The following is a 13,186-nucleotide window of genomic DNA, read 5'->3' on the forward strand; positions in this document are numbered from 1 at the left end:
GTCCGGAACCTCCAACGACGATCCACGGTCCGGAACCTCCAACGACGGTCCACAACCTCCTACGACGGTCCACGGTCCGGAACCTCCTGAGACGGTCCGCGGTCCGGAACCTCCTGAGACGGTCTGCGGTCCGGAGCCTCCAGCGACGGTCTGCGGTCCGGAGCCTCCAGTGGGGGTTCTCAGTCTGGAGTCCCCGGCGACGATCTACGGTCCGGAGTCCCCGGCGACGATCCACGGTTCGGAGCCTCCGGCGACGATTCACGGTCCGGTTCCTCCAGCGACGATCCACGGCCCGGAGCCCTCAGCGACGATTCACGGTCCGGTTCCTCCTGCGACGATTCCCGGCAGGGAGCCCCCGGCGACGATCCACTGTCCGGAGTATCCGGCGACGATTCACGGTCCGGTTCCTCTGGCGACACGAGCGGAGTGGGTACTTCGCCCCGCACCGGAGCCGCCCCCGACGGTAGATGCCCACCCGGACCCTCCACTATTGAGTCAGATTTTGACGTCGGAGTCCGCACCTTTGGGAGGGGGGGGGGGGGTGTACTGTCACGCCCTGACCATAGAGAGCTGTTTATTCTCTATGGTGGTTGGGGCGTGACAATGACTAGGGTGGGTTATCTAGGGGAATTATAATGCTACGTTGGCCTGATATGGTTCCCAATCAGAGGCAGCTGTTTATCGTCGTCTCTGATTGGGGATCATATTTAGGCAGCCATTTTCCCTTTGTGCTTTGTGGGATCTTGTCTGTGGATAGTTGCATGTTAGCACTATTATTAGCTTCACGTTTCGTTTGGTATTTTGTTGTTTTTGTTCGGTGTTCATTTAATAAAGGAAAATGTACGCCTACCACGCTGCACCTTGGTCCAATCTTTATGACGAGCGTGACATTAATAGAGCCATTCTCAATAAAGGTTCTATAAATAACAATTAAAAAGGGTTCTTTATAGCACCATAAGGGTTCTTTATAGAACCTACAAAAAAGGGTTCTATACTGAACAAAAATATAAACGCAACAAACAACAATTTCAACAATTTTACTGAGTTACAGTTAATATAAGGAAATCAGCCAATTGAAATAAATAAATTAGGCCCTAATCTATGGATTTCACCCACTGGAGAGTCAGGTCCAGCCAATCAGAATAAGTTTTTCCCCACAAAAGGGCTTTATACTGACAGAAACACTCCTCTGTTTCATCAGCTGTCCGTGTGGCCGGTCTCAGACAATCCTGCAGGTGAAGAAACTGGATGTGGAGGTCCTGGGCTGGCATAGTTTTGAGGTCGGTTGGATGTACTGCCAAATTCTCTAAAACGACTTTGGAGGTGGCTTATGTTAGATAAATTAACATTAAATTCTCTGGCAACAGCTCTGGTGGACATTCCTGCAATCAGCATGCCAATTGTACGCTCCCTCAAAACTGCACATTTTAGAGTGGCCTTTTATTGTCCCCAGCACAAGGTGCATTTGTGTAATGATCATGCTGTTTAATCAGCTTCTTGATATGCCACACATGTCAGGTGGATGGATTATCTTGGCAAAGGAGAAATGCTCACTAACAGGGATGTAAACACATTTGTGCACACAATTTGAGAGAAATAATATTTTTGTGCATATGGAACACTTCTGGGATCTTTTATTTCAGCTCATGACACATGGTACCAACACCTTACATGTTGCGTTCATATTTTTGTTCAGTATATATAGCACCAAAAAGGGATCCCCTATGGTTAAAAGCAAAATAACCCTTATTTGGCACTATATGTAACCATTTGTTTTTAGTGTGCAGGATGCAATGTGGTTAGAAAAGTAACCAACTTGACGTTGCCTTTAAATCATTGCCATGTTTTAACACCTATTAATTAATTTGTCAATGGATTAGTATTTAGTATTTAGTATTAGGTTTTGCTAAGCCCTGTAAGTCCCCGTAGCATAGCCTATACATCCATGCACCATTTTACAATTGTTTTCTCTGTAGGCTATACATCAACTTGTGTTTGGTTGGGAATTGAGAATTACCAGTGAGGTATGGACACTGGAGGCGTTCACATTTCTGCAATATTCAAACGTGTGCGCGCCATCATCGACAACCCTCAACATCCCCCGGTGAGCGTGATCGCGCGGAGGAGAGAGCGAGAGGGAAAACCAGGAGATAGTATTAAAACCCACGACCATGGGGTCTTGTATGTATAGTGATACGACTAAAGCCCACCTTTTCTCGTCTTCATTCTTCAAAGGACAAGTATCGGTCTCTTTTTCCGGCTGTATGTAACAACATGACAGGCGTTTGTAACGAATGCTCCCGTTTTCCTTATATCTCAATTCGTTCGCGGAAGATTCATCAGTGGGGCTCGGCAGCGCTGCTTGTCTCTCATTTGAACCGTTCGGTCTAATGGGAGTCGTATAGCTTCATTATTAACACTCTGCCGGTGGTGGTGAATGGCAAATAATGCGTCTAATCCAGTTTTTCCAAGACCATTGTTTTGTGCAATGTGAGCTTGATCGACTCTGCTGTGTCGTTACGTGTTGAGAGGAGGGAGGATCTTCCCCATCATTGTTGAATCACGCTTTGGGCTTAACGCTTCGGTCTTCCGTCATTTGGAAACCATTTGGATGTGATACTAAATAAAGCCTGGACCTGGACCTGGGGAGACAGTGGACCTGGGGAGACAGTGCAGACCTTTGTGTAATTTGCATAAGAACATTTTTATCTCCATATGTTAGAGACCCCGGAGTGTGCATATCAAAAGCGTAGCTGAGGGACCATTGAAGAAGATAGGGGGGAGACGAGGAGATTACGGGTAACGCCAGGGGTGGGGAAAATGCTGCCTTCGCAAGAAGCCTCCAAGATTTACCATGACAACTACATGCGGAATTCGCGGGCCATTGGGGTTCTGTGGGCTATTTTCACCATATGTTTGGCCATTATTAACGTGGTGGTGTTCATTCAGCCCTACTGGATTGGGGACAGCGTGAACACCCCACACGCCGGCTACTTCGGCTTGTTCCACTACTGCGTGGGCACTGGGAACTCCAACCGGGAGCTCACCTGCCAAGGAACCTTCGCCGAATTCAGCAGCATCCCTTCGAGCGCATTTAAAGCGGCAACCTTCTTCGTGTTGCTGTCCATGGTGCTGATCTTGGGATGCATCGCCTGCTTCATCCTCTTCTTCTTCTGCAACACCGCCACTGTCTACAAGACCTGCGCTTGGATGCAGCTGCTATGTGGTAAGATATTGGCGTTTGGGTAGCAACCACCACGGATGGGGCAATTCATGTATTCTGCTTACAAACATTGAGGGGTCCATTACTTTCCTCCAACAGCACACCTGGGTGTGCTGTTGTAGCCTATTATGTGTGTGTGTGTGTGTGTGTGTGTGTGTGTGTGTGTGTGTGTGTGTGTGTGTGTGTGTGTGTGTGTGTGTGTGTGTGTGTGTGTGTGTGTGTGTGTGTACGTGTGTGTGTACGTGTGTGTGTGTGTGTGTGTGTGTGGTCTTGTATTACTATTGTCGTGGGTACCGGAAATCCCCAAAAGTCCCCACAAGGATGGTAAAACAAGGAAAATTCTCTCTCATGGGGACATTTCCGAAATCCCTTCGAGGACAAAGGCTATTTTAAGATTAGGGGTTAGGTTTAGGGTTAGGGTTACAATTAAAGTTAGGATTACAATTATGGTTTGACATTATGGTTAGGGGTTAGGATTAGGGTTAGGGATAAGGTTAGGGTTAGGGAAAATAGGATTTTCAATGGAAAGTAAAACATATGGCGTGTGGGCTGTGTGTGTGTGAGAGAGAGAGAGAGCGAGAGAGAGTGGGTGAGATAGAGAGAGCGAGAAACAGAGAGGGGGAAACCCCTTGACGATCAAACCCCTTGCCGATTCAAGTTTTAATCTTTATCACTGTGGCCACGTGACATCGGGGATGAAAGAAATTGTTATAGTGTAATTATATGAAATTATGCCCATTAACTTCCTTGGGAAGTATTACAACAGCGATCACGGTTTCTATGTATGTGGCCAAGTGCCCATATAGCCATAGCCTACACCATGCCTGATTTCAATACCTGATATTTTTCACATAATCTTGGTCAAGTTAATTCAGTTCTCATCATTGGGAATGCACAGTTGAATTCCTGTCTTGGTTTCTTGAATTCCTGTCGTGGTTTCAAACTGGATTTCTGCGTAATTACATGCGCATAACATGGCAATGGCACTAGTGTATATAGCTCTGTCACGACCACGAATCAGGCAATTGAATAGGATATAATATTATTTGCTTTTTTGACTAGTTTTGAATGGAACCCAGTGAAGGACGTGTAAAACAAAATGGTGATTTGTCTGGCATCAAAAAAGCCATATGAGCTCTGTTTGTTGTTCTTTATTTTACTGAGAGAATTCAGCCAACAACACAAATAACTGTGACAGATGACAGCCGCTGACTTTGTTTGGAATCCCTGGCCTCGGTTTACATTTACATTTACATTTAAGTCATTTAGCAGACGCTCTTATCCAGAGCGACTTACAAATTGGTGCATTCACCTTATGATATCCAGTGGAACAACCACTTTACAATAGTGCATCTAACTCTTTTAAGGGGGGGGGGTTAGAAGGATTACTTTATCCTATCCTAGGTATTCCTTAAAGAGGTGGGGTTTCAGGTGTCTCCGGAAGGTGGTGATTGACTCCGCTGACCTGGCGTCGTGAGGGAGTTTGTTCCACCATTGGGGTGCCAGAGCAGCGAACAGTTTTGACTGGGCTGAGCGGGAACTGTACTTCCTCAGAGGTAGGGAGGCGAGCAGGCCAGAGGTGGATGAACGCAGTGCCCTTGTTTGGGTGTAGGGCCTGATCAGAGCCTGAAGGTACGGAGGTGCCGTTCCCCTCACAGCTCCGTAGGCAAGCACCATGGTCTTGTAGCGGATGCGAGCTTCAACTGGAAGCCAGTGGAGAGAGCGGAGGAGCGGGGTGACGTGAGAGAACTTGGGAAAGTTGAACACCAGACGGGCTGCGGCGTTCTGGATGAGTTGTAGGGGTTTAATGGCACAGGCAGGGAGCCCAGCCAACAGCGAGTTGCAGTAATCCAGACGGGAGATGACAAGTGCCTGGATTAGGACCTGCGCCGCTTCCTGCGTGAGGCAGGGTCGTACTCTGCGAATGTTGTAGAGCATGAACCTACAGGAACGGGTCACCGCCTTGATGTTAGTTGAGAACGACAGGGTGTTGTCCAGGATCACGCCAAGGTTCTTAGCACTCTGGGAGGAGGACACAATGGAGTTGTCAACCGTGATGGCGAGATCATGGAACGGGCAGTCCTTCCCCGGGAGGAAGAGCAGCTCCGTCTTGCCGAGGTTCAGCTTGAGGTGGTGATCCGTCATCCACACTGATATGTCTGCCAGACATGCAGAGATGCGATTCACCACCTGGTTATCAGAGGGGGGAAAGGAGAAGATTAATTGTGTGTCGTCTGCATAGCAATGATAGGAGAGACCATGTGAGGATATGACAGAGCCAAGTGACTTGGTGTATAGCGAGAATAGGAGAGGGCCTAGAACAGAGCCCTGGGGGACACCAGTGGTGAGAGCACGTGGTGCGGAGACAGATTCTCGCCACGCCACCTGGTAGGAGCGACCTGTCAGGTAGGACGCAATCCAAGCGTGGGCCGCGCCGGAGATGCCCAGCTCGGAGAGGGTGGAGAGGAGGATCTGATGGTTCACAGTATCAAAGGCAGCCGATAGGTCTAGAAGGATGAGAGCAGAGGAGAGAGAGTTAGCTTTAGCAGTGCGGAGCGCCTCCGTGACACAGAGAAGAGCAGTCTCAGTTGAATGACTAGTCTTGAAACCTGACTGATTTGGATCAAGAAGGTCATTCTGAGAGAGATAGCAGGAGAGCTGGCCAAGGACGGCACGTTCAAGAGTTTTGGAGAGAAAAGAAAGAAGGGATACTGGTCTGTAGTTGTTGACATCGGAGGGATCGAGTGTAGGTTTTTTCAGAAGGGGTGCAACTCTCGCTCTCTTGAAGACGGAAGGGACGTAGCCAGCGGTCAAGGATGAGTTGATGAGCGAGGTGAGGTAAGGGAGAAGGTCTCCGGAAATGGTCTGGAGAAGAGAGGAGGGGATAGGGTCAAGCGGGCAGGTTGTTGGGCGGCCGGCCGTCACAAGACGCGAGATTTCATCTGGAGAGAGAGGGGAGAAAGAGGTCAAAGCACAGGGTAGGGCAGTGTGAGCAGAACCAGCGGTGTCGTTTGACTTAGCAAACGAGGATCGGATGTCGTCGACCTTCTTTTCAAAATGGTTGACGAAGTCATCAGCAGAGAGGGAGGAGGGGGGAGGAGGGGGAGGAGGATTCAGGAGGGAGGAGAAGGTGGCAAAGAGCTTCCTAGGGTTAGAGGCAGATGCTTGGAATTTAGAGTGGTAGAAATTGGCTTTAGCAGCAGAGACAGAAGAGGAGAATGTAGAGAGGAGGGAGTGAAAGGATGCCAGGTCCGCAGGGAGGCGAGTTTTCCTCCATTTCCGCTCGGCTGCCCGGAGCCCTGTTCTGTGAGCTCGCAATGAGTCGTCGAGCCACGGAGCAGGAGGGGAGGACCGAGCCGGCCTGGAGGATAGGGGACATAGAGAGTCAAAGGATGCAGAAAGGGAGGAGAGGAGGGTTGAGGAGGCAGAATCAGGAGATAGGTTGGAGAAGGTTTGAGCAGAGGGAAGAGATGATAGGATGGAAGAGGAGAGAGTAGCGGGGGAGAGAGAGCGAAGGTTGGGACGGCGCGATACCATCCGAGTAGGGGCAGTGTGGGAAGTGTTGGATGAGAGCGAGAGGGAAAAGGATACAAGGTAGTGGTCGGAGACTTGGAGGGGAGTTGCAATGAGATTAGTGGAAGAACAGCATCTAGTAAAGATGAGGTCAAGCGTATTGCCTGCCTTGTGAGTAGGGGGGGAAGGTGAGAGGGTGAGGTCAAAAGAGGAGAGGAGTGGAAAGAAGGAGGCAGAGAGGAATGAGTCAAAGGTAGACGTGGGGAGGTTAAAGTCACCCAGAACTGTGAGAGGTGAGCCATCCTCAGGAAAGGAACTTATCAGGGCGTCAAGCTCATTGATGAACTCTCCAAGGGAACCTGGAGGGCGATAAATGATAAGGATGTTAAGCTTGAAAGGGCTGGTAACTGTGACAGCATGGAATTCAAAGGAGGCGATAGACAGATGGGTCAGGGGAGAAAGAGAGAATGTCCACTTGGGAGAGATGAGGATCCCAGTGCCACCACCCCGCTGACCAGAAGCTCTCGGGGTGTGCGAGAACACGTGGGCAGACGAGGAGAGAGCAGTAGGAGTAGCAGTGTTATCAGTGGTAATCCATGTTTCCGTCAGTGCCAAGAAGTCGAGGGACTGGAGGGAAGCATAGGCTGAGATGAACTCTGCCTTGTTGGCCGCAGATCGGCAGTTCCAGAGGCTGCCTGAGACCTGGAACTCCACGTGGGTCGTGCGCGCTGGGACCACCAGGTTAGAGTAGCAGCGGCCACGCGGTGTGAAGCGTTTGTATGGTCTGTGCAGAGAGGAGAGAACAGGGATAGACAGACACATAGTTGACAGGCTACAGAAGAGGCTACGCTAATGCAAAGGAGATTGGAATGACAAGTGGACTACACGTCTCGAATGTTCAGAAAGTTAAGCTTACGTTGCAAAAAATCGTATTGACTAAAATGATATAGTACTGCTGGCTGGTGAAATAGGCTAGCTAGCAGTGGCTGCGTTGTTGACTTTGTTTGAAAGTGATCTCCCGGGTGGCGCAGTGGTCTAGGGCACTGCATCGCAGTGCTAGCTGCGCCACCAGAGTCTCTGGGTTCACGCCCAGGCTCTGTCGCAGCCGGCCGCAACCGGGAGGTCCGTGGGGCGACGCACAATTGGCATAGCGTCGTCCGGGTTAGGGAGGGTTTGGCCGGTAGGGATATCCTTGTCTCAGTATGTAAAATGTAATAAAATGTATGCACTCTACTGTAAGTCGCTCTGGATAAGAGCGTCTGCTAAATGACTAAAATGTAAATGTAAAATGTAGCTGGCTAGGTAACCTCTAACTGGCTAGGTAACCTCGACAATTACTCTAGACTACACAATTATCTTGGATACAAAGACGGCTATGTAGCCAGCTAAGATCAAACAAATCAAACTGTTGTACTGTAATGAAATGAAATGTAATACTACCTGTAATACTACCTGTGGAGCAAAGCGGAATGCAACTACTCGCTCCAAACCAAACCGGAAGTGCGTATCGTAGAGGGAGAGGCAATAGAAGTGTTGTTTCTTGTATTATTGTCTTTTGTGTCTTTAGAGGACTGCTTCACCTTAATGTCCCCTTTCCCTTTTCTTCTGTCCTTATTTTGTCCCACTTTGTCCCTTCTTTGTCCCTTCTTCTCTTCTGCCAACTAGACACTCCTTGTTAGCTAGCTAGCTTCTTTCAGGAATGTCCCTAGCAACTGCCTAGCAACAGGTAAACAACTTAGCTAGCTAAGAAAACGGTATAATTTTATGAAAAATTGTTACTTTTTCAAAAGCCTTTCTTCTTTGTTTGCTGCTTGTTTGGTCTCCTATTCAGTTTGCAGTTTTCTTTTGATTTTTTTTCGATGTACTTTACTCTAAAAAAACATTTAAATTTCAATATTTGGTTTCTAGGATTGTATTTCAACTTTTGTGAAAGAAACATGGGATTTCGGTCACTGTGCCGTGCGATTCATGCACTTTGTCTGAGCGAGCGATGCGCGCACACACACAGGCAAGAGAGGGAACAGATTGTCTCAGCTCAGGTGTAGTGTACCTGTCACACGCACGCCAACTCACATTATGCGCTCAGTCGCACAGAAGCCCCTCATACATCTCAAATTGCACTAACCCCTAATTAATTAGACACCGTGCAATTTAATTCGCACTAAATGTGCGTAGCCACCGACTGTGAATTCAGATAAGAGTTGCGTGAGACGTGCATGTAGTTGAGAAAGTCAAAGTGCGGATTTGAGAGTGAGATTTGGAAATGGATGGTGAGTATTAGCTTTGATATTTCTTGGCGTAATTGCGCACGCATGCACGTGCACACACACACACACACACTTCACAGCATTGGCAAAATTGGGGGATTCGGGAAACCTCAATCTGCTGTTGCACTATTGTTCTGCTTCAAAGTTATAGTATTGGAGAAGGGATGGCGTGCACAGGAGAGGGAGGAATATGGTGGACTCAGTACCTCTTCAAATCAAATTTCTCCTCATTTTCTGCTCTGCCAAGTCACTGTCTCTAGAGAGGGAGGGAAGTAGAGAAATGGAAAGGGAACGAGAGAGAAAGAGAGAGAGAGAGAGAGAGAGGTGGCATAGGTAGACATTCACAGCTGGATGACACTGGGATAGGATATATTAGAACCAAGGCCTTGTTCAAAGGCAGTGCACTATAAAGGGAATAGGATTCCATTTGTGATGCTACATATACATTTAATGGTAAGCTGTGGAGATCCATCAGCACCTCTGTCACCAGGAATGCAACAGTAGTCAACAGACTCATTTGAATGCACTCCAGCTTTACTGATAGCAAGGTGTTTTCATTCAGTGTAATGTTATTCTATAGAATTCTAGAAAAGCAAAGGTATACAGTGCCTTCGGAAAGTATTCAGACCCCTTGACTTTTTCCACATATTGTTACGTTACAGCCTTATTTTAAAATGGATTAAATAAAAAAATATATCAGCAATCTACACACAATACCCCATAATGGCAAAGCGAAAACAGGTTTTTAGAAATGTTTGCTAATTTATTAAAAATAAAAAAACAGAAATACCTTATTTGCATAAGTGTTCAGACCCTTTGCTCTGAGTCTCGAAATTCAGCTCAGATGCATCCTGTTTCCATTTATCATCCTTGAGATGTTTCTAGAACTTGATTGGAGTCTACCTGTGGTAAATTCAATTCATTGGACATGATTTGGAAAGGCACACACCTGTCTAAATAAGGTCCCACAGTTGACAGTGCATGTCAGAGTAAAGGGTCTGAATACTTATGTAAATGTGATATTTCTGGGGGGGGTTTTATATAAATTAGCAAACATTTCCAAAAATCTGTTTTTCCTTTATCCTTATGGGGTATTGTGTGTAGATTGATGAGGGGGAAAAAAACGTTTAAATCAATTTTAGAAAAAGGCTGTAACGTAACAAAATGTGGAAAAAGTCAAGGGGTCTGAATGCTTTCCGAAGGCACTGTACATGTAGTTCCGTTTCTCATGCAGTGTGCTTACCTTTTCATCTCCCAGCTTCAGTTTCCCCCTTTCTGCCATAAAGGTTATGTTTGACATGACATAACATGGAATTGGTTTTTAGGGGCTCCTACAGTATAACCATTTCACACAATCGTGCCGAACCAAACCAAACTGTGTTGGATATTTACTTTTCACCTTTTCCGCACGATTCCAGCTACTATGGTGGGCCAGCTCAGTACAGCTTGGTTTGGCTATACTCGGTTCGGTTGTAGTATGAAAAGCTCTCTACAAGCCGCAAATGTAGTGTCTTGTTTTCCTCTTCCCCCTTCACTCTCTCTTACTCTGTCGCCCCTCCTCTTCCTTCCTTCTGGTCCAGGGATGGGAAACTGACCCCCTGTGTACACCTGCGGATTGACCCCCACCCCCACACACACACACATTTTGTTACGTTACAGCTTTATTAAAAAATGTATTCCATTATTTTTTCCCTCAACAATCTACACACAATGACAAAGCAAAAACTGTTTTTTAGAAATTTTTGCCAATTTATTTTAAAAAATCAAAAAATATCTAAGTATTCAGACCCTTTGGTATGAGACTGAGAACCCGATGGTCACTCTGACAGAGCTCCAGAGTTCCTCTGTGGAGATAGGGGGGGCCCCCAATATCATATTTAAAACTGCCCCAAATTCCTCTCCGCCCCATGGCAAAATGAGTAGAATTGCATTAAATTAGTTAGAAAATTGTAAAATCCTCTCTCCACCCCATGGCAAAATGGGGTGTCAAAGCAAACCAGCTTTGACATGATTATTTTTTTAAATGGCCATTGTCAAAACTGTGTTATCAGGTGTCAAATATGGTGGTCGCTAAAATGTTTTGCTCACAATGGGTGAGGGGGGTGGGAGGCAACAACATTTATCTTAAGACCCCCAAAAGGCTAGGGCTGGCTCTGACTGCATGTGTGGGTATGGATGTGTGTACGCAGACTCGCGAGCCACTGCGGGCCCTAATGATTAGTTTCCAATTTTTGTGGCCCCCACCCCCATTAAAGTTGCCCATACCTGCTCTGGTCTATCCTTTGTCTTTCCCAGGATGCGACGTGTGTATCACCAGGTAGGCAGACGGTATGAAACTGTGGCTGTTCTCGCTGTACATTCGTTTTTGCACCTTTCGTACATTCGTTTTTGCACCTTTCGCCTGGAACAAGCTCAGAGGACTGTTGGTCGTCGCGTTCGATCTCGGCTTTTAGCACTTGTGCTTTTCTTTTTTTCTTTTTAAATCAACATATCTTTTTGTTGTTGTAGTGGACTACTTTGGCAGCTGCTCAAAACTGAAGGGGGAAAAAAACATGTAATCAGAGCTGCTCTTGCAGGAGTACTGATTCTATGTATTAGCCTTTCTCATCCTCTATTGACTACATGCCTTCTACACCCAAAGTATAGCTGTCTTCAATCATGAGAGCAGGTACGTTTCGAGCAAGTAGCAATGAGTGATATCCTCCAATAGACTTCTGTAAGAGACTGGAGGGAAGACTACAATACGGCACGCTGGACTGGTGGAGGCCTAGATGACATTGCTTCAAAAGTAGAACGGTTATTGGCAACATTCTTTTAAAATGTAGTAGGCTACTACAGTGTATTTCTGCAAATGTCTTCTTTTTTTTTAATACTAGTACAAGCTCAGCAGTAACTCAGTTATCTCTAAAAGATAGGCCGCATAGGTGATTTGCTGAGTTCAATGAGATATTGACTGTCGGCTCGAAAGGTGCCAACAAGTGTGCAGACGGGCAGCATTTCTCCCAGTGACAGTTTTCCTCCAGTATTTATGGACTGAGAAGTTTAAAGGCCCAGTGCAGTCAAAATCCTGTGTTTTGTATCATATTGTACAACAGCTGTAAAAGTGTGATAAAAAAAAATCGATGTTATTTCCTGATAGTTGCTGGTTGAAAATACAATCTACACCAGACCTTCTAATCAACAGGTTTGCCTGGGCGGGACATTCAGCTTTCCAGGGTGACATCACCATGTGGTAAATTGGTTAATTTGATATTGAAATAAATACACCTGCATTGGGACTTTGGACTTTTGATGATATCATTGGGTAGAACTTTTTAACTTCATATTCTTTCTACAAAACATAGAAATGCCCCATTTCCACATTTGTAGACACTGGAGATAACGGAAATGAGGTTGAAAAGTGGTGGAATTGCTCTTTTAAAGGCACTACTTTACAAACATCTTTTACAATGTTGTAATCTTAAGAGACACTCATTGCCATACCATGTCAAGAAATGGGCCATATCCAGGTATTTACAGTAGCTTTACGTAATGACATCACTGTGAGACCCCCTGTAAATGTTAGGTTGGATAATATGGTCCTATCTTATTAGACACATACGGGAGTCACGACTTCGTGTTGTCACCTTCAGCGGTGGCATTGTAGCTGTCTTTGCGTCTGTCTGTGTGCGTGGGTGAGAATGTAGTCGCATCATCGACCGAGAGCTCACCATAACCATTCAGAGAGAGCGATAAATAGGCCTAGAGGACGAGGAACACAAGGTAGGAGGTAATTCATGAACTCATCCACACTCACCTGGTCCCTTCACACACACTGTCTCTGTGTCTCTGTGTCTCTGTGTGTGTCTCTCTCTCTCTCTCTCTCTCTCAATAGAGATAACTCTTTATGTGCAGTAATATTATATATAGGCCTAATTCAATTGCTGATATAAACCATCTGAGGAAGTGGAAACTGAAAACTATAAATACATTGAGTGACATAGCGTTCCAGGTGAAGCTGGCTGAGATAATGCGAAGAGTGTGCAAAGCTGTCATCAAGGCAAAGGATGGCTACTTTGAAGAATCTCAAATATATGATTCCATATGTGTTATTTATAAAATATATTTTGATTTATTTAAGACTTTTTTGGTTACTACATGATTCCATTTGTGTTATTTCATAGTTTTGATGTCTTCACAAAAA

The 13,186-nt window shown here is 46.2% G+C and overlaps 1 protein-coding gene across 1 annotated transcript in view; it reads left to right on the plus strand.

Moving 5' to 3' along the window:
• The first annotated feature begins 2,115 nt into the window (after positions 1-2,115).
• The window catches only part of LOC139564991 (LHFPL tetraspan subfamily member 4 protein-like), an 84,610-nt gene continuing 73,539 nt past the window's right edge, over positions 2,116-13,186 (plus strand). Inside the window, exon 1 of the mRNA XM_071384967.1 lies at positions 2,116-3,226. Within this exon, the coding sequence (XP_071241068.1) occupies positions 2,821-3,226 (406 nt within the window). The 5' untranslated portion in view covers positions 2,116-2,820. The remainder of the gene's footprint in view (positions 3,227-13,186) is intronic.

Source organism: Salvelinus alpinus, chromosome 2 (genome assembly GCF_045679555.1).
Source record: "Salvelinus alpinus chromosome 2, SLU_Salpinus.1, whole genome shotgun sequence".
Lineage (NCBI taxonomy): Eukaryota > Metazoa > Chordata > Actinopteri > Salmoniformes > Salmonidae > Salvelinus > Salvelinus alpinus.